Source organism: Bemisia tabaci, unplaced genomic scaffold (genome assembly GCF_918797505.1).
Source record: "Bemisia tabaci unplaced genomic scaffold, PGI_BMITA_v3".
Lineage (NCBI taxonomy): Eukaryota > Metazoa > Arthropoda > Insecta > Hemiptera > Aleyrodidae > Bemisia > Bemisia tabaci.
In genome coordinates, this window is record NW_027311741.1 from 1 (window position 1) to 27,570 (window position 27,570).

Consider the following 27,570-nt stretch of genomic DNA (forward strand, 5'->3'; position numbering starts at 1 on the left):
TGCCCTTTAAACCCGAAATACGATAATGTCTTCTAATCTGAGCTCTTGTCGAGAATGCTTTCAAAGCTTTAAATTGTGCTGGATTCTGTGTATAATTATACCTACATTTATGCTAAAAGCATTTGTGACCCTCTTCCCCCCCCCCCCCCCCCCAAAGCCATAAAAATTTGAACATAACATAGGCACACAACTTTAACCACTGGGGCGTGTGACCGAACTTTAAGCTTCCGTTGCCCCAGGAGTTTCATCACCCCCACAGCCCCCATTTCATCTCATACATGCTGTCTCTAGATCCAGGCATGATGTGTGAATTTAAGGAGAGAGGAGGAGGAAAAAAAGGAAAATATAAGAAAAATTTGAGGTCTCAAATTTTAAGAGGTCAAGTTCCGACAATCCAGCAGCTTTCTCAAGAAGCACGGCCATCCCCACAATTGTTAGAGGTGTTCCCCGCCCAAAAATTAAATTTTCACACATTTTTCCTACATACTCTTCTCTGTTTCTCTCTTTCTTTACATTTTTCTCTTTTTCTCCTGACAGACCTGCCCTACGATAGACCTGTCCACCGGGAAAAGCCCCAATAGTTCCATATGACCGGTCCCGGCCTGTATACAACAACCTCAATGTCAGCACTTTGTCTCAGCTATCGAACATTGTTTACACCTTGAACAACACAAGGTGGGGAAAAAACAATTACTTCTTGAGAGGCCTGTCAAAACCATTGAATTGTGCGATTCGATTCAAGTAAACTATGGTTTTTCATGTTATGTAGTGGAAAATTCAAATTCTTCGTTTTTGCCTCACGAAAACATTATTGTTTGGTTGGGAGTTTGTGAGGGAATGAATTCTGTTCACACTGAGTTCTTCCCCTCTCGCTTTTTTTTACCATGACGAGTTACGATGAATCAATTTTCCAGCTTGGAGAAAGCTCCATGCCGATTGAGTCATGTCCGATTTTTCGCCGGTCCAAGGTTTTTGAGCCAATCGTGTTCAACGTAGAATTTTGAAGCAAAAACATATGTAAGAACGCTTGAATTTGTAACTGATCCAGTGGTCAATTGGTTTAACCTCTGCGTTCTAAAATAGTGTACACTCAAGACTGTTGAGTAGACTGTATGAGACACTACAACATTTGGACCGCGTTAAGCAGAAAGGAACCAAGCCACATCAGCTATTGCCAAATTTAATTGGCTAATTTAATTTTTTACGTGAAAACAGTTGTGCGGATTTTTGTGCAAATTTCAGTGAATTTTCTTCATAGTACAAAGCAAATTTCTCAACATTTTCAAACGAATCCGCACAAACGTTTTCTCGTAATAAATTAAATTTCCCAGTTAAAATTGGCAATAGCTGATGTGGCTTGGTTCCTTTCTGTTAAACGCGGTCCATTTAACAGCCACTTTTGCCTGTGGGTGAGCCTGTAGTTAATTTGCATTTGAAGTAAAAAACATAGAGGTCTTTAAAGAGTTGGTAAGTACTATCCGTTCAACTTAATCTAGCTACTGGTTGGAGGACAGCTTAAATCGTCGCCCCACTAACGTAAAGGCGTACCTCAATTTTCACCTGAGCCCTGTTGTCAGTTTAACTCTATGCCTTACAGAGCTCACACGGAAATGAAGATAGGTTCACATCAAAAGAGCGACAAAATGTTATGAATATTGAAAGAATTAAACTTTTGGGAACTGTGAAAATAATAAAAAAAATTTAAAAAAAAAAAAAAAAACTTGAATTTTTGGACAAGAAGACCATTTAACATACTGGTCACCAAAATCTAGGTTGAACAGGATCTATTTTAGCCTTTCTTGTAATTTCTTCTAGCTAAATTTTTCTACCTCTTTTTATAGAGAAATATTTTTGGGCAAAATATCTATGCTTGATTTTTCTCTTCTTGATCAGGTCTGCTACTTCATGAAGACAAAATTTCCTGGATGGTATACGTTCTAATTAAGTAAAGGTAACTGTAAAATATAATTACGGCGAAAATGTTGGCTCTTGCTGGTTTAGATTAGGATTTTTCTTAAATGTTGCTTGATCATCATAAGAGGATAAAATTCATTCAATGTGCAGTATGAAATTATTAAGGAAGGCAACTCAAATTTCAAGAGCAGGATGCAAGGCATCTTAATTGGCAGGAGCAAAGACAAGAACTCAAACATATTTTTTAATGATTGTAGTGATGAGTATCTTTTGTACGTTGAGAATTGAAACCATCACGTCAAAATACAATAAAATTCTACTTAATCACAAAAGACCTGAGTCAAAAGGTACCCTAATTGATTCATTTTTAAGATTGCTAAGTGTGTTTTGAGAAGAGCCAATATCTGAACGAGTAATAGGGAATGCTGTTCCTCAGACTTACTTAAAATAATACTTTTGTAAAAACTTTTTAATATCACATATGAGTTGACAAACTTTAACATACATCGCGAGTGCTGATCACCTTCAAACAGAGCACCGCAGCAGATAAAGTTGGCTTGTACAAACAAGGATGCAGATTATGGAGTCAAATGTTAGGAAACAACAGAGTATCGATTCATTAACATTAAATGGCAGGTATCACACACACGCTCAGGTTTTGCCGAGGATGGCATTGGCATCGTATTGTCTGAGCACGCGTTGCAAAAAATCTCTCCGCAGTTACGGCAATGATGCTGAAAAACAAAGCAAAAATGATTTTGAGCATGAACACAAGTTCTTAAGGACAAATTAAAAATGTTTTTTACAAATTGATTTAAATCATAAGCACTTTCAGATTGAGTTGATCTGCGAAAGAAAAAAAACAAAATGTAAATACAGCAATAAAATTGTGCAAAGTGGATGCAAACCATATCATCATAATCTTTGCTTACTGTTATTTCTGTGTTTATGGAACATTTTGATGCTTCTGAAGATGAAATCAGTCCAAGAATTCACTCAGGAATAAATTATTTCAAACAAAAGAATCTTTTGTTCCAAGGCGGATTAAGAATGGTGGTCGCATTTCGATTTTGGCTGCCATCTTGAAGCGTTGTGACGTCAGGAGGGTACAGGTTTTGCCACGCATTTCGAGGTTGAGCCGCCCCTCCCCCCCCCCCGGGCCTCGACCGGCTCATGTACCTGATACCGTTTGACGTCCTGAGGGCACGAAATGCGACCACCATTGTTTATCCGCTTTGCTTTCGTTCATTTCAACTAGGTTGGACATAATGAAATGCTGTGCTTCCGAAATTTTAAATTTTGAGTAAAAAATGAAGCAAAATGTTCAGAAAAACTAAAGTCGCTTTTATGGTAGTCTAGAGCACTTTTCCTATTTAAACGTAAATTTTATTACAAAATTACACAAGCATCAAACAATGAACTCAAAATACCACTGAAGTTAAAATTCAGCCTGGTCCTTTGAGCTTTAACCGATCAAGTTAGCGAGATTTCACTGTGCATGTAGGTGTTTCTAAATATTTAAGTTTTAGTTTTTTGCCCGCTGCTATTTTCAAGTTAGTTTAATGGGTAAAATTCTGATACTGATATAAAGTCTTACTTTTCTGCGAGCTAAGGTAAATTCTCTAGCACATGCATGACATTTTGACGCTTGCTTGTCATCTACCCACTGAGCATCACTGCGGGCCTGACTGGCACTTTCCTTCAGATCTTCAATTTGCAACTTTGACATGCTGAGTTGAGCTCCTACTTCCTCTAAAGTTCTTTCCAAATCTCGAAATTGAGTTTGGAGCTGAAAGTGTTCTTCTTGTAGAGTCACATATTTCTGTTTAGCGTTAGAAAAAAAGAAAAAAGAGAGAATAAATTAAATTTAAATACAAAAAAAGAGATATGAAGGTGCATAGATTACATATTTTGAAAGAATTATTTGTAGAGAGACATTTGAAAAATAAGAGGTGAGCTAGTGGCATTCTTAGGAGAAAGCTTAAAAAAAAAAAAGACAAAGATATTGAAATGAGTTGTATTGGAGATTGAACTGTATGCGGGTAGGCACGGAATTGCTTTAGCTATATTTGTATTTTCTATTGTATTTTCCTGGCAAATTTTGATTGTATAGGCTCACGCCTGTTTATTTTTTTAATAAATAAATGAATAAATAAACAAATAAATTAAATGCATTAATTAAAAAAGAAGAGATGATTATTTTTAGAAAAAACCTATCAGCACAAGTGGTACCTATAATATAGCATTTAGGATTGGAAATTGAAGGCTGAATCACGCAAAATTTAATGCTCAAGCTTTGTTGATCTGTTTCTTTTTTCTTTCAATTTAATATAATGAGCAACTGAAGTTGAGCTACATTACAAATCAGAAGGTGCCTAAAAAATGGAAATCAGAAAATTACTTGACAATAGAACAAACATAGAGGGCTATAAGTTCCATTCTATTTTGAAGACAAGTTCATTTTATGCATAGAGGATGCTATCGAGAAAAAGTCTTTCAAGCTGCTTCTAATTAATTACTATGAGATAAAAGGACGTGACCAAAGGTGCGGCAGTTAAGGCGCACAATGTCCGATACCAAAGTAGTGAACAATTTGTGAGGGACTTGCAGCCCCGACCTCTGCGCTTCCATTGCTGGGCCTGTTTTATTTCCTTTACATAGATTCCCAGTGCTGAATTTGGTCACTAGCCTTGGGAGCACGCTTTGAACTCATTGCGTGCCTTGAATGCTATAACTTTAGTCTGAAGGAGATAATGGGTTTTTCCTAAAGTTTCCATGCAAATGCACTGTTTTGCATAAATTGCTTCAAGGAAGAATTGCATAACATAAAAGAAGTCAATCTGCAGGAGAGTTGGACTGTATTTTGAAATAAGGGACTTTGTACTATTTCTGGCTCATTTTAGAAACAACGTATATGTGATTAGTTTACCCATACAGAAAGGTTTTTTTTTTTTTTTTTTTTTTTTTTTTTTATATCTGGGACATTCCCCTTCTATCTTTATTATCGTATTTAGATATTACATGTATTACATAATATAAGTATATAACATAGGATAAGTATTACAAAATTATATAGGCTTAATTAACTATTTAATTACTTAATATACAATAAAAGGACGGCAAATATCAAAGATATATCCATCGCCCTGATTGGAAGTGTATACGATATAGTCTAAATATTAATTAAATTTACATTATAAATGGGTATAAAAGTCACACATAAATAGAGGCGTTTACGGTAGTCCCGAGGAAGAAGCCCCGGGACCGTCGGAGGACACTACGTCGGGGAGAAATTTGCTTTGTAAATTATTAGTCATATCTTTATAGTATTTATTCTTATTATCTAAAATATTTTTTATATAATTATATCCCTTATGCCAAAATTCCTTATTTGTTAACATTACTTCTAATAAATTGTCTTTTGTAATCTTATTATTAACTTCGTTTTCTAATTTCTTTAAGTTATCCTTATTTACAAAACAGTCAAAAAATGCATGTGCAGGGGTGTCAATCTGGCCACAGAAACAAAGGGGTGAGTCAATGATTTTTCTTTTTTCCAAGTAATAGCCAAAGGAACCATGACCTGAAATAAATTGTGTAACATAGTAATCCGGAAATCCGTGGTCTCTATCTAGCCAGGCATCTAAATCCTTAATAACTGTTTTGATCCACTTGTTTCCAGTTTCATCTTTCCATCTTGTTCTCCACTTCCCTCTAATATCTGAGTCAACTACCGATCTATCCTCTTTTTTGGCAATTCTGAATTTTAATTCAATCAATAGATCAATTGGGGGAACCCCGGAGATGACATCTTGGGCAAAGTTAGACACCGATCTATATCCGCAAATCAAAGTCCTTTTAAGAGGACGAATAGAAGTTTCTAATAGGTTAGTGGTCTTTTTCCATTGAAGGGCTGTGATCCAAATTGTTATTCCGTAAAAGATTATAGAAAGCAGTGCTTGAAAAATAATTTTGCGTTTGTAGAAAGAAGGGCCAAAAGTGTTGGGTAGAATTTGACGATAATGACTAGCGGTTTTGTTAAGTTTCTGGCAAGTTATTTCAAGATGCTTATAAAAGTTTAAGTTTTTTGTAATATAAAAGCCAAGATATTTCATAATCTCGCTCGATTCAATTAAAGTCTCATCAACTTTAATATTGGCTTTAGCATCTTCTTTTTTGCCGTCTAAAATGATAGCTTCTGTTTTGCTTTCTTCCATGAATAGTTTTTTCTTTCTAAGATTCTTTTTTAATCTTTTTGATGTTTTCTCTGTTTCTGAGAGCAGAGCTTTCTTATCTTCAACTTCAAAAGCCAGAAGCGTATCATCTGCGTACACGTTTTTATCAGTTCCTTGATTGAATCTAATTCTAACAATTTCATCAAAGATAATTAAGAATATGAGAGGGCCTAGGATACTACCCTGAGCGCCGCCTGAGTTGAGTTTAATTTTGAAATTTGGAAAGACCAGAAACCTATCGGAAAGATATGATTTTAATATTTTAACTAGATATGATGGTACATTTCTTTTGCAAAGAGTAGTGATAAAATCGATCCAGTTTATGCTATTAAAAGCATTTTTTATGTCCAAAGAGACCAAGCATAGTAATCCTCTTTTGCTTCTAGATTTACGCATATGGTAATCATAGATTCTTTTTACTGATTCCATAGCCGTTAGGGTAGATTTGCCTTTTCTAAATCCATGTTGTCTTACATCAAAATTGAGGGATTTTTCCAATCTATTGGCAATGATTCGTTCGAAGATTTTGGCAAGTGTATTAATTAAACATATAGGTCTGTAGGACATACAGAAAGGTGCTTTTATGAATGAACTAGAAGTAGTAGTTCCTTAATGCAAAATGCAGTCCAGTCAAAAATCTCACATGTCTTCAGTGAAGGCAACTAATACTTCTTTTTTCAGTATGCCATTATTTTCTTTTAATATTATGGAGATACTTAAATAACAAATACTTTCTGTTCTCAACCATTGCATCATCAAGCAGTTAAAATTTTCTAAAAAATGTTCACTAACGTGCAACAAAATAAAACTTTGTATCTAGACACGATTTGGCCATTCACTGTCTGCCCATCTAATGATAGTGACATCATCATCGCTGATGGCCAGGCAGTGGACAGCTGAAATGCATTTGTATACAAAGTTTTATTCTAATCGTCGTAACCAAAGTAGCAGTGATCGCGATAAATTACGATTTAATCGGAGAATGTATCGTGATTTTATCGACGTCGGCTTATTATAATATTATCGGATAAAAAATCGTGATAAATTGCGATTTCATCGCATTAAATTGCATTAAAATCGCGATTTCATCGACGGCAATTGATCGCGATAAATTGCGATTTTATCGCATTAAATTGCAATACAATTTCGATTTCATCGCAGAGATTTTGTAGGGATGAAATTGCAATTTCTTATCAACGCCTAATAGCGCATGAATGACGCTTATGAAAGATGTTCTCTAGTGGAGGTGTAAGAACGATTCGATACGAGGTTGGGCGTGGGGTTTGGATGGTGGGAGGTACGCCCACACTGAGAAAAAATTCTCGGCGTTTTTACCAAGGTCCGTTGGTAACTTTACCATCTCACTTTTTTTACCAATTACTGGTAATGTTACCAAGAGAGACTGGTGAGCTTACCTAAAAACCGGTATTTTTACTGGTTTTTTCAGGTAGGAATATGTACCACTTTTATTGGTAATCAATTTCCGGTAACTTTACCATTTTATCTCGGTAATTCTACCACAGTCGATAAAAAATGTTGGCGTTTTTACCAAGGTCCATCGGTAACTTTGCCATCTCACTGTTATTGGTAATTTTACTGAGACAGAATTATGAGATTACCAATAGGACCTTATTTTACCAACCGTATTTCAAGGTATGAAATAAAATACAGAGGAGGGAAAATAAAAAAAAAATTCCAATGAAAACTCGGTGTCAGTCAACGCAATGACAAAAGTTGTAAGGTTGCGAAGCGCCGATCCATGTATAAGAGGCTTCAATTCGCGCTCGTTAGTCATATAGCAGCCATAGCCTAGTGGCAATGTGCTGGCCTACCACTGCTGCGACTAGGGTTCGAATCCCCGCGGAGGCTCCGGGGATTTTACGCTCGTCTTCGTCAAAAAACCTGATGGCTGAGCCTAACGGCAACCGGCTAACAGCGTAAACTCCTTTTTTTAGCGATTTTATCGGTGATAAAATCGCTAGGATCATCAACATCTGAGCGATTATCCTCGATCTTATCACGATGAAATCGCAATTTTTTCGGGCCGATAAAATTGCAAAAAGATCGAGGATAATCGCTTAGATGTTGATGATCCTAGCGATTTTATCGCCGATAAAATCGTAAAAAAATTGCAATTTAATTGCGAAATATCGCGATTTTTCCGTTGAAAAATGCTACTTGGGAAGTGAACATTTTTTTAGCAAATTACAACTGCTTGGCAGCTATAGCTTCCTTGATAGATAATATATAGTTTTCCATGCTCCAAAATGAGTTTTTAGTAGCAACTTTAAACTGTTGCATTTTTGACAAGTAAAAACTGCAGTTCACTGAAATTTTTGTGCATTTTTATAAACTAAAAAACTCATAGAAAATGAGTTCAAACTTGTGTGTTTTGAGCCTCCATTTAAACGCAACTCCGAGAAAGCCAAAATGGCTTTTAGAAATATCAGTTCCTGTGCAATTATACTTTCGACTGCTTCACACTTCTGCTTTAATTTATGGTCCATGTAGCCGTTATCAAAGCATGACTGGAAGAACCATAAATTGTGACAGAGGGGTCGTGCAGTGGAAAGTGTAGCGGAGCCTGGCTGAATATTTTGGGATGCCATCTTGGTTTCATCTGCATAGCACAAGTAAATAGAGACTCAAGGCGTCAACATTGAATGCGCTTTTTGCAAGTTTTTATCGTTCAAAGAAGAGTCTTGTTCAAATAAATTAGTTGATCTTCTTTTGTTTACTTCCACGGATTTCCTTCTTGGCGGTTTCCTCTCTAACAGATGATTTTCTTCCTTGGAAATCATTTTGTTTCTTTGTAATTTTTCATGTGCCTAAATATCAGTATATAATTTAAAATGTGAATGATGATTATTGATGTTCAGTTGAACAGTCTTTAGTTCTGTTGTACATGTTTTTTCAAAAATCACGATGGCCCACCACAGATCGAAATGCGAAATTTTTTTGTAAAAAAGTTTTTCGGTTCTGTAACCACAGAACCTCTCAAAAGAACTTCTTATTTAGAGATTATTGCATAGAAGCCTTTTTTTTTTTTTTTCAAAACTTCTCCGAATGATTGACTCAATTTGTTCTGATGCATCCAACTATGGATATTAATCTGTTAATTGTATGGTAAAAGCTGGCTATTTTTTGGCTTGCGGCCTTTTTTGGGAAATAGGAGATGCTGAGAATAATGGCATCAATTTTCTGCAAATACCAAACTGCGACTTGGGCTCCATTCATGTTTGTGAAGTCCAAAAACTCATAGCAAAGCCGTATGGAAAAAATTAAATAAAATGTTTACTGCTGTTATATTTAAAAACCTTTCACGTGCTTACCATTGAAACTGCTTTCAACTGAGAATTTTCTTGTTGCAGCTGACTAATTTTTTCCCTATCTTTTTCCATTGAATTCTGCAATGACATTCGCCATTCTTGCTCAACTTTTAACTTGCCTTCTTGCTTGGAAACCTGAACACTTTCTTGTTTCATCGTGTCGAAAGCACTCTGCCTTTCCTTATCGCACACTTTGTATCTGGAGAAAAAAAGGAGGGAAGGGTAAAATTAAAAATAAAGAAACAAAATTAAAATAACAAAAAATAACTTAAATTTAATGCTGAAAAATAATTCTGATTATCTGTGAGGCAATCTCGACAATTTATCTGGATTTGGAGACTTTACTTGTACTTTTTCTTCTATCTTGTACTTTTAGCGCTATTCATCTGTATCTTCCAATTTTATGCAAATTTTGACTGATAAATGTTGGGATACATGAAACTTAATGATAAACTTTTTGAATACGTAAGATAAATTGAATTTTCCAAGTAGAAAATAAGTTGGCAAATTATTACAGAGTTTAAATCGAATTATTATACAGCATTCATACAAAATTGAATAAAGCAGGAAAAAAAATAGGATGGTTCTATACCAGAGGTATTTTCAAGTTGATAAAATTAAGTGAAAAAGATTAAAATGATAAAGAAGAATAAAACCAAAGGGAATCAAATGAAGTGAAAAGAGTTTTTCAACAAGAACATTTATTTTCAAACTTCCCTAAAGTCATTCTTTATCATTTACCTGTACAAAAAAAGCCAAAGTACATAAAACTTAATGAGATAAATTTGTAATAAATCGGTTTAACATTAAAACAAATTGTGCAGATAGCATGAAAAAAATTTAAAAAAAATATTTCACGAAAGCCTTGTAAAAAAGTTATTTTGATTGGAGCCTAGTTGCCAGTGGTGAAAGATTTCCAAAGTTCTGACTGAAGGGCAACTACAATCAAAACAGAAAAATTTTTACTACTGATCTATAAGAGTCCCATAGATGGATAGGAAAAATAAAAATGAACCTATTAAAATCAGAAAATACTAATCTTAGTAAACGCTCTGTCATTTCTTCCTTGATAATGACTCAAAAGACTTTTCAGTTATATTTATGAGTTAGGAAGAAATACAAATTTATAACAGATTCACAATTTGAATCTACCAATTTCAAAAGATTTCAGGAACAAGCAATAAACAAATTTAGGCACATACTTCTTGCTTTAAAGCAACGTTTGCATGATATTAAAAAAGGTATTTCTCTTTTAAACAAATTAATCATCTTGAGAATAGAAAAAAACTTATTTTGAGAGATGTACTGTTCTGTGAATCTCAAAAAGAAGTTTCAATTATTGTGTTTTTCAAAGCTAAGCGGAAAAACTTAGAACACCAGAAGACTGGAAGATATGGATACAGAAGACTGATTTTACATCTCATGGGAATTGATCGGAGCTGTGTTTTAAAATATTACAGCTTATACAAGACCGTAGAATTTGAACTTATTTCATTTTTTCTCATTTATAACATCCCAGAGATTAAGTATCTTCCACACATGTATCACACTATAAAAACATGCCCTAAGATTTACTGGCCTCAGGTACATTGTTTCAATAAAAAGATATCAGTATGGAAGCAAGTTTGAAATGTTTTGGACGATGTTTTGGAAGAGTAAAGAGTAGAAAAAATCCTCAAACCTTCCAAGGCAACTATCGATTCTTTTTAAGCTCTACTGATCCAACTTCTTTCTAAAGAAATTGACTTGGTGGGAAAAAATACCATAATTATTCACCTGCGTCTTTGTAACTTGGTTTGAATTGTACAAAATAGGTCTCCTGCAAAACGTAATAACCTGTCTGGTTATTTAAGCAATACGTCGCTTGGCTGACAAAAAGGTGCAACTACATTTTGAGATGAACCCAGAAAAACATTGCGCTACATGGACTTCATTGGATTCATTGCTATGTGTAGTTACGCCCTTGTGTCAGAAAAGCGCCAAATGACATCTACAATTTCCAAAGAGAAAGAGCTAGAAGTCTTATGAACAGCAAATATTTTGGGATTTCATTTTAGGTTGAGTATTTGAGATGCAAGTGATGGATTTAGACTTTTAAAAATTGTTGCTTGCCCAGCCCAAAATAGTTCATTGAAAAAATGTTCCAAGTACATACATAGACTTCAAAGGAAACATTAAAGAGTTTTCCTCAAAAATGGAGCCGTTTTTTTCTGATGGAGATAACATTCTTTTCTCCCATTGATAACTCTATAAAATTTTCAAATGGAGAGCTCAGCTTTGGTTTGAAATTTGGGCAAGCAAAATGAACGTATAAATTACAAAGGAAAAATTCAAGAAAAAAAATTTCACTTAAAAAGAAAAAAAAGGACTAAAGAACACAAGAACATACTTAGCATCCAATTTCTCTAAAGCATCAGACATGGTGACAGTTTTAGCCTCTAGTTTAGTAATCAATTCTGTTTTGTGCTTGAGCGAATTTTCGCATTCCTGTAAACATAACTCTGAAATGAGACTCAAACGACAGGAGAGGTAACATAAAATAAATCAAATGAAAATGAAGGGAGAAGATTCAAAATTATTCCTCCTTTCTTTCAGACTTCTCAACATTCTTGGAGGATTCTTTTCCAGACGCTGAGTTTTCATTATTTGAACTCGGCGACTTCTCACTCTTTTTAGACTTCTCTGTTTTCGGAGGTGGATCTCGCAGTAAATGATTGTGCTTTTGTAAACTGCTCAAAAGCTGCCCGATTTGTGAGGTTTTTGCTTGAAGTCTGCTGACCATCTCTCCTTTTTGAGTCAGTTCTTCCTCACATTCCTGTGCATTGTCCAAAAATAACATTAATTATACAGTTTCGATAACATTATTCAAAACTGAAACTTGACACTAAAAATACATGCTATAGAAACTTCGATTTAGGCTCACAATTTAAAGACAAGAAAAAGAAGCGGAGCTCTTTCTCATGTGTATTTTTTTGTTAAATGATAAAATATGAAGAGATGTTGAATTCATTTAAGTTCTATCTAGCATGAGTGAGCTATCAAATTACTCTTTCATTCATCTCTCTTCATTCTGAATAAATCTAAAAAATTGTGCAAAATGTTATCAGAAAATTGCGGTGTGAATTCCCAAGTAAATGTTTGATTTAAATAGGATGAATGAAAGAATTGCATAAACAGAGTTGGGCGGGCTCTAAGTTTCCTGAGGGCATGCCCTGCCGTAGAGAGGACTTAAGGCTCCCACAAATACTGGAGTGGAGAAGAAGAGGGTGTTCGAAAGTGAGTCTAAGAGGGTCTACAAGATATTTCAAAGAGCGTTGAATGGGGCCCCTAAATTTTGAGAAATAGAGGCCCCTGGCCGTGCTCTTTTGGCCAAAGTTTAGGAAGCAGTCACTCTCTAGCCCTAATGGCTAGTCAAACCCCTGCATCCAACTTCTTTCAGATGAAAAAAAAAGAACGTTTGATTCAATTTACACATTAAAAAAAGGTACTGGTGTTTGTTGTTCTACGTACAAGATCAATGATTTTTTTTACCCCATAAGCTTAAGAATTTTTTGAAGAAATGTATACGTTGCAAAAAAAAAAAAGAAAAAAGAAAAAATTGAGGCATCCTTACAAAGGAGAAAGAGAAAGCATCAAATAGATGATAGCTAAAAAGAGAAGAGTTTACCTGTAATTTTTTATACATTTCTATGTTGATTACTTTAATGTCATCCAACTGACAACGGAGTGAAGTGATTGTATCTTGTTTGTCATGAATGTCCTTCTCCAAAAGTTTCATGGCAACTTCCATTTCATTCTTCAAGCATAACTGCCAAGGTTATCAAAGAAAAGAGTCAAAACCGAGGTTTGAGTAAAACGTAAGAAGCATATTTACGGTAAAAATTTCGAACTTCCATTTAATCTGTGTTAAAACTGCTTGTTAATATGTGACTATTTCTGAAGTTGATTTCTGAATTTCCTGTTGTGTGAACAGTTTTCCACATAAGATTTTGAGGAGCAAACATGTAACATTTCCGTTCAATTTCGGCTGTACAGTAGACTCTGGATTATCCGGCTTCGTATTATCCGGACTCTGGATTATCCGGATCGATTTTGCAACCATGTAACTATGTACACTCTCCTAACAACTCCTTAAAAAATCGTAAAACAATGAAAACTGGAAAGTACCCAAAAGTAGACATCCAAGAAACACGCGGATTCTAAAAGGCAGAGGCCATTGACTGCCTACTTTAAGCCCGTTTAAGTTGGTATGTACATGATGTATACATAATAAGAATACTGTGGTGTTGGTTGGTGGTGTTTGTGTTTCGTATTATTATCCGGAGTTTTTTTTTAACCGGATCGGGCCCGGCACCAATTAATCCGGATAATCCAGAGTCTACTGTATCTGGTGGCCAGCATTTTCAGGACATTTCGTCAGCGATTTTTTGTCCGCGCACCTGTTTTGTCCGGTAGTTTACGTTCACATGTAAAATAAGCAACAGCGACTTGGTCCAAGCGTTATATCTTAGTCCGTATTTAAAATTATATTGATAATATCAAAATGAGAAAATTGAGAGAAAAGGAGGTGTTTTTATGGTATCTCATTTTTTATAACTTTTGATTCATATTTTCAAATTGTCATTGTGGCAAATATTTATAAAACCTTTTCCAAGCAATGGCATTGATGTTAATCTCAAAGAACCAAAAGCGTGTCGAACAAAACTACACAAAAATGAATAAAAGAGGAAATAAAACAAAAAAACAGGCAATCTTTGGTTTTAATCCATTTGTGCATCGATCTTCTAGATTTAAATACGTCCAATTTTGAGCGTTTGATTGCGCATACAAGACGCTGCAGCACAGTAAAAGCACAAAATATAAATAAAAAAAAAATAACAGGCTTTGGAGATCATTAAATTTGACATGGAACTACCTTGGTATTTTCAAAACACACATTAAATTTCCTTTTAATACATATTTTTCCCCATCAATATATATGAGAATAATCAATGCAGAGTGTGCAAAAATTTCAAAATCATGAGTTGAAAAACACTGACTCTGCGAGTTTAAATATTAGAGCCAAACACAGAGCTGAACGGCGCGGCGCGGCGGAGTCTGCCAGCGCGACCCGCGCATTGGCGCCTACAAACCTAACAGGGATACTTCACGCATTGCGAAATGTGCATTGGCGCCTACAAACCTAACAGGGATACTTCACGCATTGCGAAATGTGCATTGGCGCCTACAAACCTAACAGGGATACTTCACGCATTGCGAAATGTGCATTGGCGCCTACAAACCTAACAGGGATACTTCACGCATTGCGAAATGTGCATTGGCGCCTACAAACCTAACAGGGATACTTCACGCATTGCGCAATGCGTGAAGTATCCCTGTTAGGTTTGTAGGCGCCGATGCGCGTGTTGCGCTGATCGCCCTCGCCCGCCGCGCCACGGCGCTTCGAACAACTATTTCGCAACAGAGGTTACATATAAAATTGAAGGCCCACAAACATATTAAGACTGACAGGCATTCTTTAAGAGTACGATGCTTTCATGGCAAAATAAATCAAGATTCTACGGCACAAAAACAAAGCAGTAGTCCAAAAACTCACTAAGTCCTAGCATTCATGTTTAATAACGTTTAGCATAATTTTTGAATTTCATTAGAGGAAAAAGTGACTTGATTTAGGCAGAAATATTCTTGGGTATGCCGCCAAGAAGATTTTATTTTGAATCAAGAATAAAATAGCTGAATGAAAGTGGGTTTATGCTTGATGTGGTTGACTTTTCTTTTTGTGTAAGCATCTTTTCTTCTTTAAAAAAGTATTATTTTCTTTGTTGATTCATAAGGAAATCTTCCTGGCGGTAAATTTGAGCATATTTCTGCTTGAATCATGTCCCTTTCTCCTCTGATGAAGTTAAAAAATCATGCTAAACTTTATTGAATACAGATAATAGGACTCAGTAAGTTTTTCGACTACCCCTAGTACTTACATGTGGACCAATTAACTTTGGGTCTCGATTGGTAAGTGGACCAAAACTCCCCTGCCAAAAAAACGTGTGGACATAAAATACTAGAAAAAACAGGTGTGCGGACAAAAAATCGTTGACGAATTGTCCTATAACCTGGCCTGCTGTCACAAATTATTTGAAAAATGATGAGAAATGCTCTGAAAAATACTTATTGAGAAGATGTAGAATTAATTTTAATTGTATATTAACAAATAAAATCTTTGGCTGTACCTGTAGATGTAGTTCCTTCATTGCATCCTGCTTTTGCTTTTTTTCAGCATCTAACTGTTGTTTAAGCTGTTCCATTTCCTTCTTCATGGGATCATTCTCGTCCTTCACATCTTTAGTTCCTTTGGTTGTCTGAACATAATGATAAATTTTTCTTGAATCATTGAAATTTGACTGTTTCAGAAGTAGGAGTTTAAGGTACTTCGAATGATGGATGGTGCTTATCAAAATAGTTAATTAAACAAAATGAAGATTTAATCGACTCAAATGCAACTTTCCTAAAAATTGATGAGGTGCACATATCTTAGAATGCCTGGTACATATGCCTTGGTTACAACCATGGACCCAGAGTGCATAAGGTAGACTCACTTGTGCAAAAGATTGCCTCCTTCTTCACTGATCTGTTGAAAACATTAAATTATAGGACAACAGCCATGATGGTTGTTCCAAAAGTAAGTTCTATGGCCTTATTTCTCCAAAAAGACTGACGATAAATGAATGCCACACAAAGGGTTGTGTCTGTCATTCTCTCAGCTTTAATCAAGCTAAAGCAGTTAAAAAGCAGTTCTCCGGATCGCTAAGAAAGTCCATTTAACTGAGCAGACCTCCTCTCCTTCCGGGTCCAATAATAAGGACTCCTGAATTGGCATGTTTGTTGAGTGATTATCTAGATTCTAGAGCCACTCAGAATTTGTTAAGAGTAAAACTTTTACTCATCTACCATACTCGCCAGAATTAACCCTCCTTTCAAAATAGAAACCGGAACTTTTTTGCACCTGTCATAAAAAAACTGGAGCAATGTTATCGCGTGTTAGGTCAAAAGAGGAGACTACATTGAAAAGTGAGGTAAGCTCTTCACAACTCATCTTTCAGAGAACAGTCGATTTGTTTTCATTGTTCCGAAACTCTGCAATCGTGCTGCGATTACATTTTTGGACTAAATTTACGAGCTCTCTATAGCTGGTCCAGCCCGCCAGCTCAGGAAAACGAACTTTCTTATCAAACCAGTGAGCCTATTTCCAGCTTCTTTACCTTGTTAGAAAGCTGAAAGTATGAAAAACACAACTTTTTTTACTGCATTCATTCAAAATTAACAAATTCAGAGAAATGAAGCCATGGAACTCATTTTTGGAACGATGGAACAATACTTGTATTTTTGTTATACTTCGTGATCTTCAGGTCATTAAGTAATGCTCAGGTGAGATGCATCTGCCCTCTCTTAAACTGAGCTATAAATAGTCTAAGATCAAAACAAACAAAAATTGAATGAGTATATCTTATTGCATACACTTACCTCTTCAATATGTGCTGAGCTATTCACAGAGCTTAATTTGGCCTTCAAATTGGCATTTTCTTCCATCAAAGCATACAGATTACTTTTTGATATCTCCAAGTCTTCTTTCATTAAAGCATTGGTGGTTGTTAAGGCTTCTACTTTGGCTTGAAGATTCCCAACTGTGGCTCTGAAAATTGGAAGAAACGATAAAAACTTGTTGAAGGAAAAATGATACTAATAGGTCTTCAATTTTAGGAAAAAGTCTTAACTTACATTTACTGTCGACTGATCTTTCTTATAGAACTGAAAATTGACTGCATTGGTAAAAGTTATCAGTTATAAAAATTTTGGATGAAAACTTTGAAATGAAGACAAAAGAATATCATGGTTTACAAGACATGTTTGCTTGTTTTTTAAAGAATAACTAACTATTGAAATTTTCCGTGAATTTTTCTTCACTCCAAACAATCACTAAAATTGCATGAAAACGTTTGAATTAGTTTTCTTTAAAGGAAATAAAACAAAATTTGAGTTTTTTAAATGTTGCATTTGAGATATGCATTTTTCAAATTTAGTCCTGGATATCCTAGTTGTTCCTTCAACTTACTAATAGATATTGAAAAGCGAGGGAAAAATTTAAATGAAGGAGTAAGTAAACATACGTTAAATGCCTGTTTAGTTCTTCGATATAATTTTTTTGATCTAGGACTGCAGTCATATTCTCTAAGTCAGGGTCGTTTTCAATTGAACTTCCACTACAATTGACAGGACAAGCATTACGCAGGTACAGGGAGAAATCAATGACTCCTTGCTGACAATCTAAGTCTTCTTCCTGGAAATTATAGTTTATTGAAAATACATTTAATTAGTAGAATATTTCTCATTTAAAGTGTGGTTTATCCTTAACAAACTAGTTTATTTTATGTAATCGGCTGTGTACTGCAGCAGGAGAGTAAATATATGTTTATAACTATGAAAAACAAATTGAGTTTCGTTTTCTGGAGGGCAGAGGAAACAATAAATTGATAGTTGCAGAACTTTGATACAAGGAGATTGAGTCACAGAGTTCATAATATACGTATACTTCACGGAATGAACAATTAAAATAATAGAAATTGTTCTATTTCTGGTTTTTTTTTTGGTCACTTTACATGAAACAAGTGACGGTTTGTGGAAAAAGACTTACTTATGTACAAAATTGAATTAGAGATATGTATTGCTACCATTGCTTTGAGAGATATTCTATGAAGATATTAGCAAGAAAAGCACCAAGACAAATCTGACCAAAACAAGAGTTAAAATGGTCTGAAGTTCCTGATTCAAAACATGTAGTTTGGGGTAAAAGCTATTCAAAGCTTTTGATCTGCCATTATCGAGCCCTAGCATTGATAACCCAACATGCAATTTTACTAATTCTCCCTCTCTGTACTGCCACAAATATGAAGTGAATCACTTACAACCTCGTGTTTTCCTTTCAACAGTTCTTATGGTTCGCTCTTCAATCAGCTTGACAAAACTCACTATCCAGGAAAGTGTGCTTCAAAGCAGCTTCGTCCGATTTTTTTTATTTTAACCTGTTTCCGATTTTAGAGGCCAGTCACATTTGAAAAATTAAAATTATTCAACACCCTCCGAGAACGATTTAAAGGGGGATTCTATCAGCATTGAATTCCATTAGATTCCTGGAATTTAAAATGAAGTTGAAACATACATATCGTACCTTCACACACAAATTGCAGTCTATGACATTCAATCCTAGGAGAAGACCAACGATAACTATAATTTCCTCACTCATGAGAAGAGCGTCTGGTTCATAATAGTCTGACAGTATATCGTCTTTGTGATCGACTAAAACTTTTAGGTAGTCTCCTAACTTCTTTTGCATCAATGCTAAGCGAAGCCAGGCTCTTGCTCGACCCATGGCTGTTCTGAAAAGTAAAAGCATAAAAGAGTTTTGATTAGCTAATGATAGTTTCTAGACATTTAAAGAAAAGAAAAAGAATCAGAAGAATTCAGAGAAATCAGTGTTGTTAAATGGTTGCTTCCAAGTTTTACATGAAATTCAAAGAGAGAAATATTCAAGTGATGAAGGCCTCATTCATGCTGACACCAAACCCTTGATCTTCAAAGAAAAAACTATATCATTGAGGTTTATATCCATTTGAACTATTAAAAAGTTTACAATTTCGAAGAAGTTGGCTTGGAAATTGGCGAAAACAGAAATTTATCTCTTCCTATGACAGTGCATCAAAATTTAAAAGAGCCAAATAAGGTGAGACTTATCCATGAATTTATCTCATTTTAAAAATTCGAACTGCCGGTCTACCCTTTTCACTTGAACTATGAGCTACTCTCCCTTTCTCTTGTATGCAGTCTCATAATATTTTTTTTTTTTATTTTGTCACCCTACTATTAAGGTAGTGTCTTCAACTCCTTACAACAGTATCCTACTTCCATCAACTGTTTGTTTTTTTTCGTCTTTTGTTTTTCTTTTAACTCACTCGACTTTTTTATCTCTTTCCTCATCCACCAACTCAGCACTTACATGATTCCAATTTGTTTCATTTAATCATTATTGTCTTTACCTTTATTTCTGAGAAATTTCTTCCAGTTCACAACAACCAAAAGAACTTGACACATTCAACAGTTCAGTGGGCTATGCCCAGATTTATTTTTTTAGGGCACAGTTCATTGTTCAAATTTCTCTTTTTAATGCCTTATAGTTCACTTATAGTCGACCGAAACACACAATGATTACTCTGGGGTCCATGAGGTAGGACCCCCTAGGCTGATAAAGGCTTGCTTCAGTAAGCCTATAACAGCTAGTATGCTGTGAGGTCCCATTTAAACCCAAAACTCACATCCTTTAAGCTGAAGATTGGAGGGTTTTACGATACACTTGATTGTTTTTTTTACCTACAATAGTGATTGCTGACACTTATTAACTTACTTCACAGTTGGTAAATCCCGAACACTTGCTGTGATATCTTGTGCTTCTGCAGTGAGTTTCTCGACAGTTTGTAAGATGTCCCATAGTTCTTTTTTCGGTCCTAATAGACCCTGCACAGGTAAAATCACAATGACTGAGTATAATAACATGAAGTAACCAGACGAATTGATTGGAGTTTTTTTCCCTCTATCCTACATGAATGAGAGGAAACTGAGTAAACTTTTTCCTTTTCTTAAAGAAAAATAACTTAAGTAAATACAGAAATGAGAAAAGGGGGAGAGGGCAAGGAGGGAAACCTTTTAGATTGCAACGAGGCAGAAACCAGAAAATTCTGCTGCTTTCATTCGAAAGTTGAATTTTGGATAAAATGCCTATATTCAAAGTGAATTTTATGGTGTAATTTTAAAAACATGACCATCTTGTGGAACCGCTTAGTGGAAAGATCGATCAAACTTAAAAATGTTTGGTACATATTAATTACATGGATGACTTGGACAGAGGTACATCAATATTAGGTATTGTGCTTCAGGAGCTATTGTGCTGTATATTGAAGATTGCTTGGAAAATAATCCTTAATATATACATATATTTTTTTTAAAAAAAATTACTGGAAGCAATTTTACCTTTTTAGGCCTCAACCCATGTCGAAGAACATGTTCCAGAACAATAAAAAAATGCTGTAAGGGCATGCTATCTGAATCCAGCATCCGTCCATATTTCACAGACGTTTCAATTAACTCTTTGACAATAAGCTTAGAGATATTGACCAAATTTCTGCGCTCAATCAAGCCGGGATCTCGGACTGTAAAAGGCAAACGAGAAATAAAAGTTAGTGATAACTTGTGATAAAACAAAGAGGGTGTAAAAAATAAACAAGTCGAGAAACAATGAAATTATAAAAAATATAGGTTCTTTAGTCTTCTCTGGAACAGAACTGCCTAATGCTACTGGACTATGAATCTGCTCAGTGAAGGCGATAAGTCACATTTTCCACCTTTAAAATCGCTATTTTTAATTTTAATGCCAATCTCAATGTATAAATATTGACTTTAAAATCTGATCAAACACTCTTGAGAAATGTATCTTTTTTGAAAATGACTTGTATAAAACTCATGATAGTTCATGTATTAAAGCGGAGGTATTATGTAGACCCATACAAACCTTCCCGCCCGGCAAGTGGTTGCCTGAAGTAGATGCGGAAATAATGTCACAATGTAACTGCCAAAAATAATGTTGCGGCAACGTTGCAGCAACGTTGTGGCAATGTTATTTTTGGCCGTTGCCGGACGGGTTGGGTTCAACTCAGGTCTTTGATCACTTTTGAAGTGGCAAAAAAAAAAAAAAAAAAAAAAAAAAAAACCCTTAGGAGAGTAATCAGACTGCACAAAGTTTCTTCCTGAAATTGAGAAAGTTGGACAAAAAATAAAACTATTTCGACAGTTTACATTTACCGGAATGGGTGTTTTGGGACTTACAGATGACCCTGTATACATTTTTACCATTCAAACAGTAAAAAGACACAATAAATAAAACACAAAGACCAGAGAGTTCCTCCTGCTTGCAGATCATTCGACAGTTTTTAAAGAGAAATAGTTTGGATACGGTTAATAGAAAATTCTAGAGGGCCAACTATTAAACCCGAAATAGAACCAAGGAATAAAAAGTTAGTACCAATAAATAGAGGCTCGATGGGAGACGGCGTCCTCGGTTCAGGGAAGTTATCAATGTTGTTGTAATCAACATCATCTAATTCTTTCAAGCAGAGCCATTCGCCCTCAACAGAGACTCTGAAGTTGCACAGATAAATTGTATCTTGGGCACCGGGAACATTCGCCTCATTCATTTTCAGACAGGATCACTTCAAACTCTTGAATTACATTACTCCACCGACGAAATTTCCACTGACAGAGTGAAGATGAAACAAACGATTCACAAGGAAAAGCTGTGTTTGTAATGACAACAGATTTTCACTTGGAAGTTCTCCAAACGGATACACCAAAAAGGAAGAGAGACTGGAAAATGGGGGTCCTCGGCTGAGAAAAGCCTTAAAAAATATGATTTTTAACTGCGGGGATAGGGCGTAGGGGGTGACGCGAAGGTTCTACGACGCATTTTGGAGAATACACTGCGGAAAACTGAAAGGTTAGCGGTGAAGTTCGCACGAGTGTGAGGCTGGAGCGGTGCATTTGGGACCCGGAAAAATCAATAAAAGTCTTGGTGAGGACTGAGGAGTGAGCGCGGAGCGGCTGATGGCGTGTTGCCGCGAAAATTCAAAGTTGGCGCACAAGAGCTGCCGTCGCGTCGCGCCCCTTTGACACTCGTAGCCGGAATGCAACAGTCTGATTAGTGCGCAAGTGCAATGGTAATACGCATGCGTGAAAGGCAGACTGCTCCACGGTCGGATCAAGAGTGGCATGAGTAGTGGTTGCACCAGGCGCCGTCGAAGCAAGGGCACCAATCAGGGGTGCTAAAACTTCTCGACCACGCGACCGGACGGGGAGAGCTGGCAAAATCGCGAATATTTGGGCAAAACTACGGTAAAAATCATGTATGGCCTTGTCTCCACGAGCCGTTTCACGAGATTTGTCCCAGGGAAAAATCCCACTTACGAAGTTGGGAAAAATATTGAGTTAATCAATATTTTTCCCAGTACCAAGTATGGTACTTGTACCCCTAGGACCCACTGAGAGAAGAAGAAGAAGTGAAAACGAATTGAGCGATATTTTATTCATTACTACATTGTTCATGAATACTCGACTTTAACTGATTTATCTTCCCACGCAAACTAGTCGCAGGACTGTATGAGCCCCGTCCCGTGGAGACGGTAACTGGGAGAAATCCCAGAATTTTCATTCCTGCGATTCGAACTTGGGACAAATCCCATGAAAACGTCCCGTGGAGACAAGGCCTATTCTTCGTAAAGGTATCGTAATCGTGAAAAATCGCGTGTTTTGCTCAAAGTAGCGCCAAATATGCGATCGAGCCATAAAAAAGTTATCTTTTCGAATTATTTGGAGAAAAGGGTTTTCAGAATGAGAAGGCCAATTTAAAGAATGGGAAGGCCAAGAACTTTCTGCACCCCTGGCGCTAAAATGAGAGGAAAGAAAAACTATCGGCAAAAAGAGGAAAGAACAAATAAGGAGTGATGATAAGTTTCGAATTTGCCGGGGAACACGGATACAAGATACAATGAAGTCTCGATTATCCGCGGTGATAGAGCCGGAGCTGTCGCGGATGGACGAAAATCGCGGATACATGGCCAGGAAAAAAGATCAAGAAGGAACTACTTTAAAAGACTCTGATGGAACACTTGTCAACTTTTGGGCAGAAATGTATAAATATTGGTTGGATTTGAATACATTTTACTTTAAAAAAGATTATTTCGGCAGAAAATTTCGACGCGATGATTGCGTTCGTTCTATTTTCTTCTAATGTAAGTAACCTCCCCCAAAAAATTAAATATCATCCTAGTTTCTGAATACTTACAATGAAGATTGAAGAACATATTTTTAGGGAGTCGAGAGTGCTGACACGTTGTCCTTCAGCATTTCCTACAGTCTTGTGGGCGCTAGTATACGTTTCACGCCGCAACTGACCGACTGCACTGCGTTCGGCGCAATGCGAGAAGTATTCATCCAGTCTTGTAGGCGCTATGGGCTTCACGCGGACCGCACGGCTTGGTGCAATGCGTGAAGTATTCTTAAAGTCTTTCAGGCGCTAATATACGTTTAACACCGGCCGCACTGTGTATGGCGCAATTATTCGAACTCGCGTTAGAATGATCGCGGCATCGAATAATAGAGCTTAAAAGACCTATTTTGTGTTTCGATGCCGTATGAGCATTCCAACGTTGCCTCGTCTCTCCCGATTAAATATTTTTTCCGAGAAAAGTTGGGAAAGTTCTTTTTCCCACGAGCATTATTCAATCTTTTCACTTAATTTATCATCAGAAGGTAAGGCATCGATGACCTGTTAACAAACTAACCTAAACTGGCGTTGACATACAAATGCGTTTATTTTCCAACTGTTTCCTGTTTTGCCAAACTTATACCTTAAATTAACTTCATTTAAAGTCGCGCATTCGAATAGCAGATGTTAAGGTTTCTATTTGCGCAATCTTTCTGCCTTTTTCGCGCAATCCGAATATATTTTTTTAGACCTTTTGTGCAATCCTGGATTACCAATATTTTGGCTAGAGTTTAAAGATGATTTTAGAGATTCACTACAAATTTTACATCGTTTAGCACTAAGTTGACTATACTGAAGCGTATGCTAAAAATGTAAACTTTGCAATGCTGTACCTATCGCCAAAACTAGCTTTGAACTACACGGTTTCATTTCAACCATTTTACAATGAAGGTCCCAGATTCCTCAAAAAAGGGAAATTTTTTGGAAGGCTTTCTCACCTTCCTATATTTCTTGCTCAATTTAAGTAGGGTTCTTCAGGATTCTCAAAATGTTTGTCCTGCCTGAATCATCTTTTCCTTTACAAAAACTAGAATGACCTGGTGCTCTTGGATGATTGTTCAAACTAACTCAAAATCAAAACGTTAAATTTAGAAATATCCTAAGTTTAGTTTCCTAGTGAGGAAATTGTATACAGTTTTCACTATTTAACAGTCCCCGGTTGATAGATACAAGGCAAACCCAAAGCATTGATAGTAAAAGTGCAACTTTTAGTAAAGGAGTCCTCCCTACTTCGTTGAAAAATGATAATAGTCACGCGATACGCTGATACAGCTTGGACGAGATAATTAGTGACATTGGAGAGGGAGAATGCAAGACACATACCAGATGCTACAGACTCATGATAAATGACAGGGGGGAAGAACAGAAATACCTCAATAGATAAAAAGAAAATACATAAATGGACTGCCTTTAGTAGTAAGGGACCAAGCATCATCAGCTATTGCCAAATTTAACTGGGCAATTCAATTTTTTACATGAGAACGTTTGTGTGGATTCCTTCGAAAATTTTAGGAACTGCTTCAGACTATGCAGAAAATTCACTGAAAGCACAAAAATTTGCACAAGCTTTTTCATGTAAACAGTTGCCCAATTAAAATTGGCAATAGCAGTTGTGGCATGGTCCCTTTCTGCTAAATAATTTAAGATTTTTTTTTCCTTTCTTTTTTTTTTGGGGGGGGGGGGGGGAATAAATTATGAGCAAACAAATTCTTGGAACCACCCAAGAATTAGTCGAGCTAGGGCCGCATTAATTTCCCTCCCCTTCCCTAGCAAAATTTTGAGAAAAGTAAGTTTCTTTCAAACTTCAAAAAGCCCCATTAGGTTTGATCCTATGTTGTAAATACCAACCCCTTCAATCCCTGCTCAACGCTCAGTCACAAAGAACTTTGCTTGCACTCAATGCTGGCTAGCTGGGATTCAAATCCAGGGACTCACAATCATGAGGAAAGCCTTTACAGGAAGCTTTGGTAAAATCTCATTTAAAAAAAAAAAAAAAAAAAAAAAAAAAAAAAACTGAATTTTTTGAATGCTTGGAGAATTCTAGCTATCCTTCAAAAAATGTTGCTCCCCCTGGCAATTTTGGTAACGGCCTAAATTGCATAGTTCATGGGTGCAAAAGTTTCAAGACGACGCGACCGAGCGGGTCGCAGATTGCGATCAGTCAAAACCGCGTTAAAAATCACGTTGTTGGTAATAAATTGCAGAAAGAATCACATTTTTTCCCCACGCGATACACATAACAATTTCGTTTGGAACATTGTGGCAATTCCAACGTACAGAGCCATCTTGAGATGAAAGGTCATCTTTTTGAGATCTCTGAGGAAAAAGGTGTTTTTAGAATTGGAAGGCCATGAGCTTTTTGCTTCCCTAGGATGATCATCTGAGGGTGTCCAAAATTTGGAAAATTTACACCGGAAGATGAAATGGACCGCATTAGGCAGAAAGGAACTAAGTAAACCACATCAATTACTGCCAGAGGTAATTGGGAAATTTACGTAATTTTCTACATGACAACGGTTGTGCAGATTTTTGTTCAAATTCCAGTGGATTTTCTGCATAGTATGAAGCAAATACCTCAAAATTTTCAAAGGAATCCGCACAAACGTTCTCTTGTAAAAAAATTGCTCCATTAAATTTGGACATAGCTGCTGTGGCTTAGTTCCTTTCTGTTCAACGTGGTCCAACCAGCCATCAAGGAGGAAACCTTTCCTTTAACCTTTTGACCTTTCCTTTCCTTACAAATTTTGATTTAAAAAGATTTAACTTTAGTCTTGACTAACGATGAAAAAGCGCTGACCAGGTCCAGGATTCATCTGATGATGCTAAACGACCAATGGTCTAGAAACAGGTGCATTGATCAGAGCTGTCATCCACTTCAGCATAGCTATCATTAGCATCCAGCACACCTCATCATAGCGATCAATACTTGGTATGACATCACGTTCACTAGCATGACAAACAGTGCTTGTCAAAAAGGAGTAAGAGTGAACCCTTGATTTAGAGCACTTTTTGCAAGCGATTAAAGTTAGAATCCTATTGCCAGACAAGACTAATACAAATATAATCTGGGGATAGGCTGCAAAAAACAACAAAGATCAAAAAATGAAAACAAACCGGGACATTTCGAAATAATAACAATCCCATTTTCAACCGGAAAAAAACAAAAAATGAGTCATTGATCTGCTGTTATCTACTTAATGCGAAACCAATACTAACAAATTGTTCATTGAACCCTGGTTTTGCAACTGGAGAAAATTAATTCAACTGAGCCACACCCCTTCATGGATAAATCTTTGTGAATACAGAATAACTGCTGCTATTGAAAAGCAACCTATTGCAGCATACCGGACAGCTCAAAATTGTATGGTCAGTTTGTTTGCTTGACAGTGGAAAAACCTGTCTTTAATCAACAACGGGAAAATTTGATAGTTTCATATCCTTTCACACTTCTTTCCATGACCTGACGGTGGTAAATAAATATGAGTGCCACAGGGGTAGTCCGGTGAATACTGCGTTCACCGCCCAAAAGAAGGCAAGTTCCCTTGCCTCTTCCTCCATTAAACTCAACCTTTCGCGAGATGCTGTCCGCCCAAGGGCAACTAAGATGTGGTTCTCAGCCTATTACGTTGACTTGCGACAAAATGCTGCGAAGTTCATCAAGGTGCTTACTGCATTCACCCTGCTCCTGAACAACATAATAGGAATATCTAAGGGAGGAAATACCTGCGTGAACCGGCAGGTAATGGATAAAGTCCATCTCAAATATCAGGGTTCCTTGGCGGGTGTGCTTTTGCGGGGATCCAGATTTTACTGCATGCGGATGAGTAGATGAAGCGTGAGTATTGATGAAAGAAGTGCTTAGCTTTGGGCTTACCTTTCTGGGACAATTTGTCTGATTTTGAGTTTGAAACTAACAGTTGGGGCCATCTCTCAACGGAGGTAACTGATGGGGATCTTGAGGCACTTTTGAAGAAAAATTCACCAGCAGTGGGACTAAAACCAACTTTAGATGGTCCCTCAGGACCTGTAGGCAACCCTTCACCAAAGGCAGCCATAATTAATGTAAGAATAATTATAAATGCATTGCAATTCGTTTGATAAAACTGATAAAGTTGAATAAAAACACTACGTCACAAAATAAAAACAATTTGGAGCAATGTTGCCGATATCACAA

At 36.4% G+C, this 27,570-nt stretch overlaps 1 protein-coding gene across 4 annotated transcripts; it reads right to left on the reverse strand.

The window, feature by feature from the left end:
* Positions 1-2,365: 2,365 nt before the first annotated feature.
* Positions 2,366-27,549, reverse strand: LOC109042866 (RUN and FYVE domain-containing protein 2). 4 transcript variants are annotated; one of them, XM_019059829.2, is made up of 12 exons: positions 27,271-27,549; positions 20,552-20,730; positions 19,929-20,038; positions 18,699-18,906; positions 17,641-17,810; positions 16,997-17,165; positions 15,706-15,834; positions 13,146-13,286; positions 11,868-11,965; positions 9,482-9,677; positions 3,512-3,736; positions 2,366-2,648 (listed from the first exon to the last, which is right to left on the reverse strand). In XM_019059829.2, exons 1-12 carry the CDS (start codon positions 27,449-27,451, stop codon positions 2,508-2,510), a joined length of 1,947 nt encoding a protein of 648 aa, XP_018915374.1. In that variant the 5' UTR covers positions 27,452-27,549; the 3' UTR covers positions 2,366-2,507. The 4 variants fall into 4 exon arrangements, with proteins under 4 accessions (XP_018915374.1, XP_018915382.1, XP_018915391.1 ...); XM_019059837.2 differs by lacking the exon at positions 27,271-27,549 and adding an exon at positions 21,600-22,125; XM_019059846.2 differs by lacking the exons at positions 2,366-2,648; positions 3,512-3,736; positions 9,482-9,677 and having other exon boundaries at positions 11,829-12,293.
* Between the last annotated feature and the right edge of the window lie 21 nt (positions 27,550-27,570).

Excerpts from the sequence above, each read along its gene's own strand:
- LOC109042866 (XM_019059829.2), bottom strand. The coding sequence starts at position 27,451 with ATGGCTGCCTTTGGTGAAGGGTTGCCTACAGGTCCTGAGGGACCATCT. Across the intron at positions 15,835-16,996 it reads GCTCAGCACATATTGAAGAG|ACAACCAAAGGAACTAAAGA; the intron begins GTAAGTGTATGC and ends CATTATGTTCAG. Across the intron at positions 11,966-13,145 it reads AAATGTATAAAAAATTACAG|GAATGCGAAAATTCGCTCAA; the intron begins GTAAACTCTTCT and ends TTATGTTTACAG.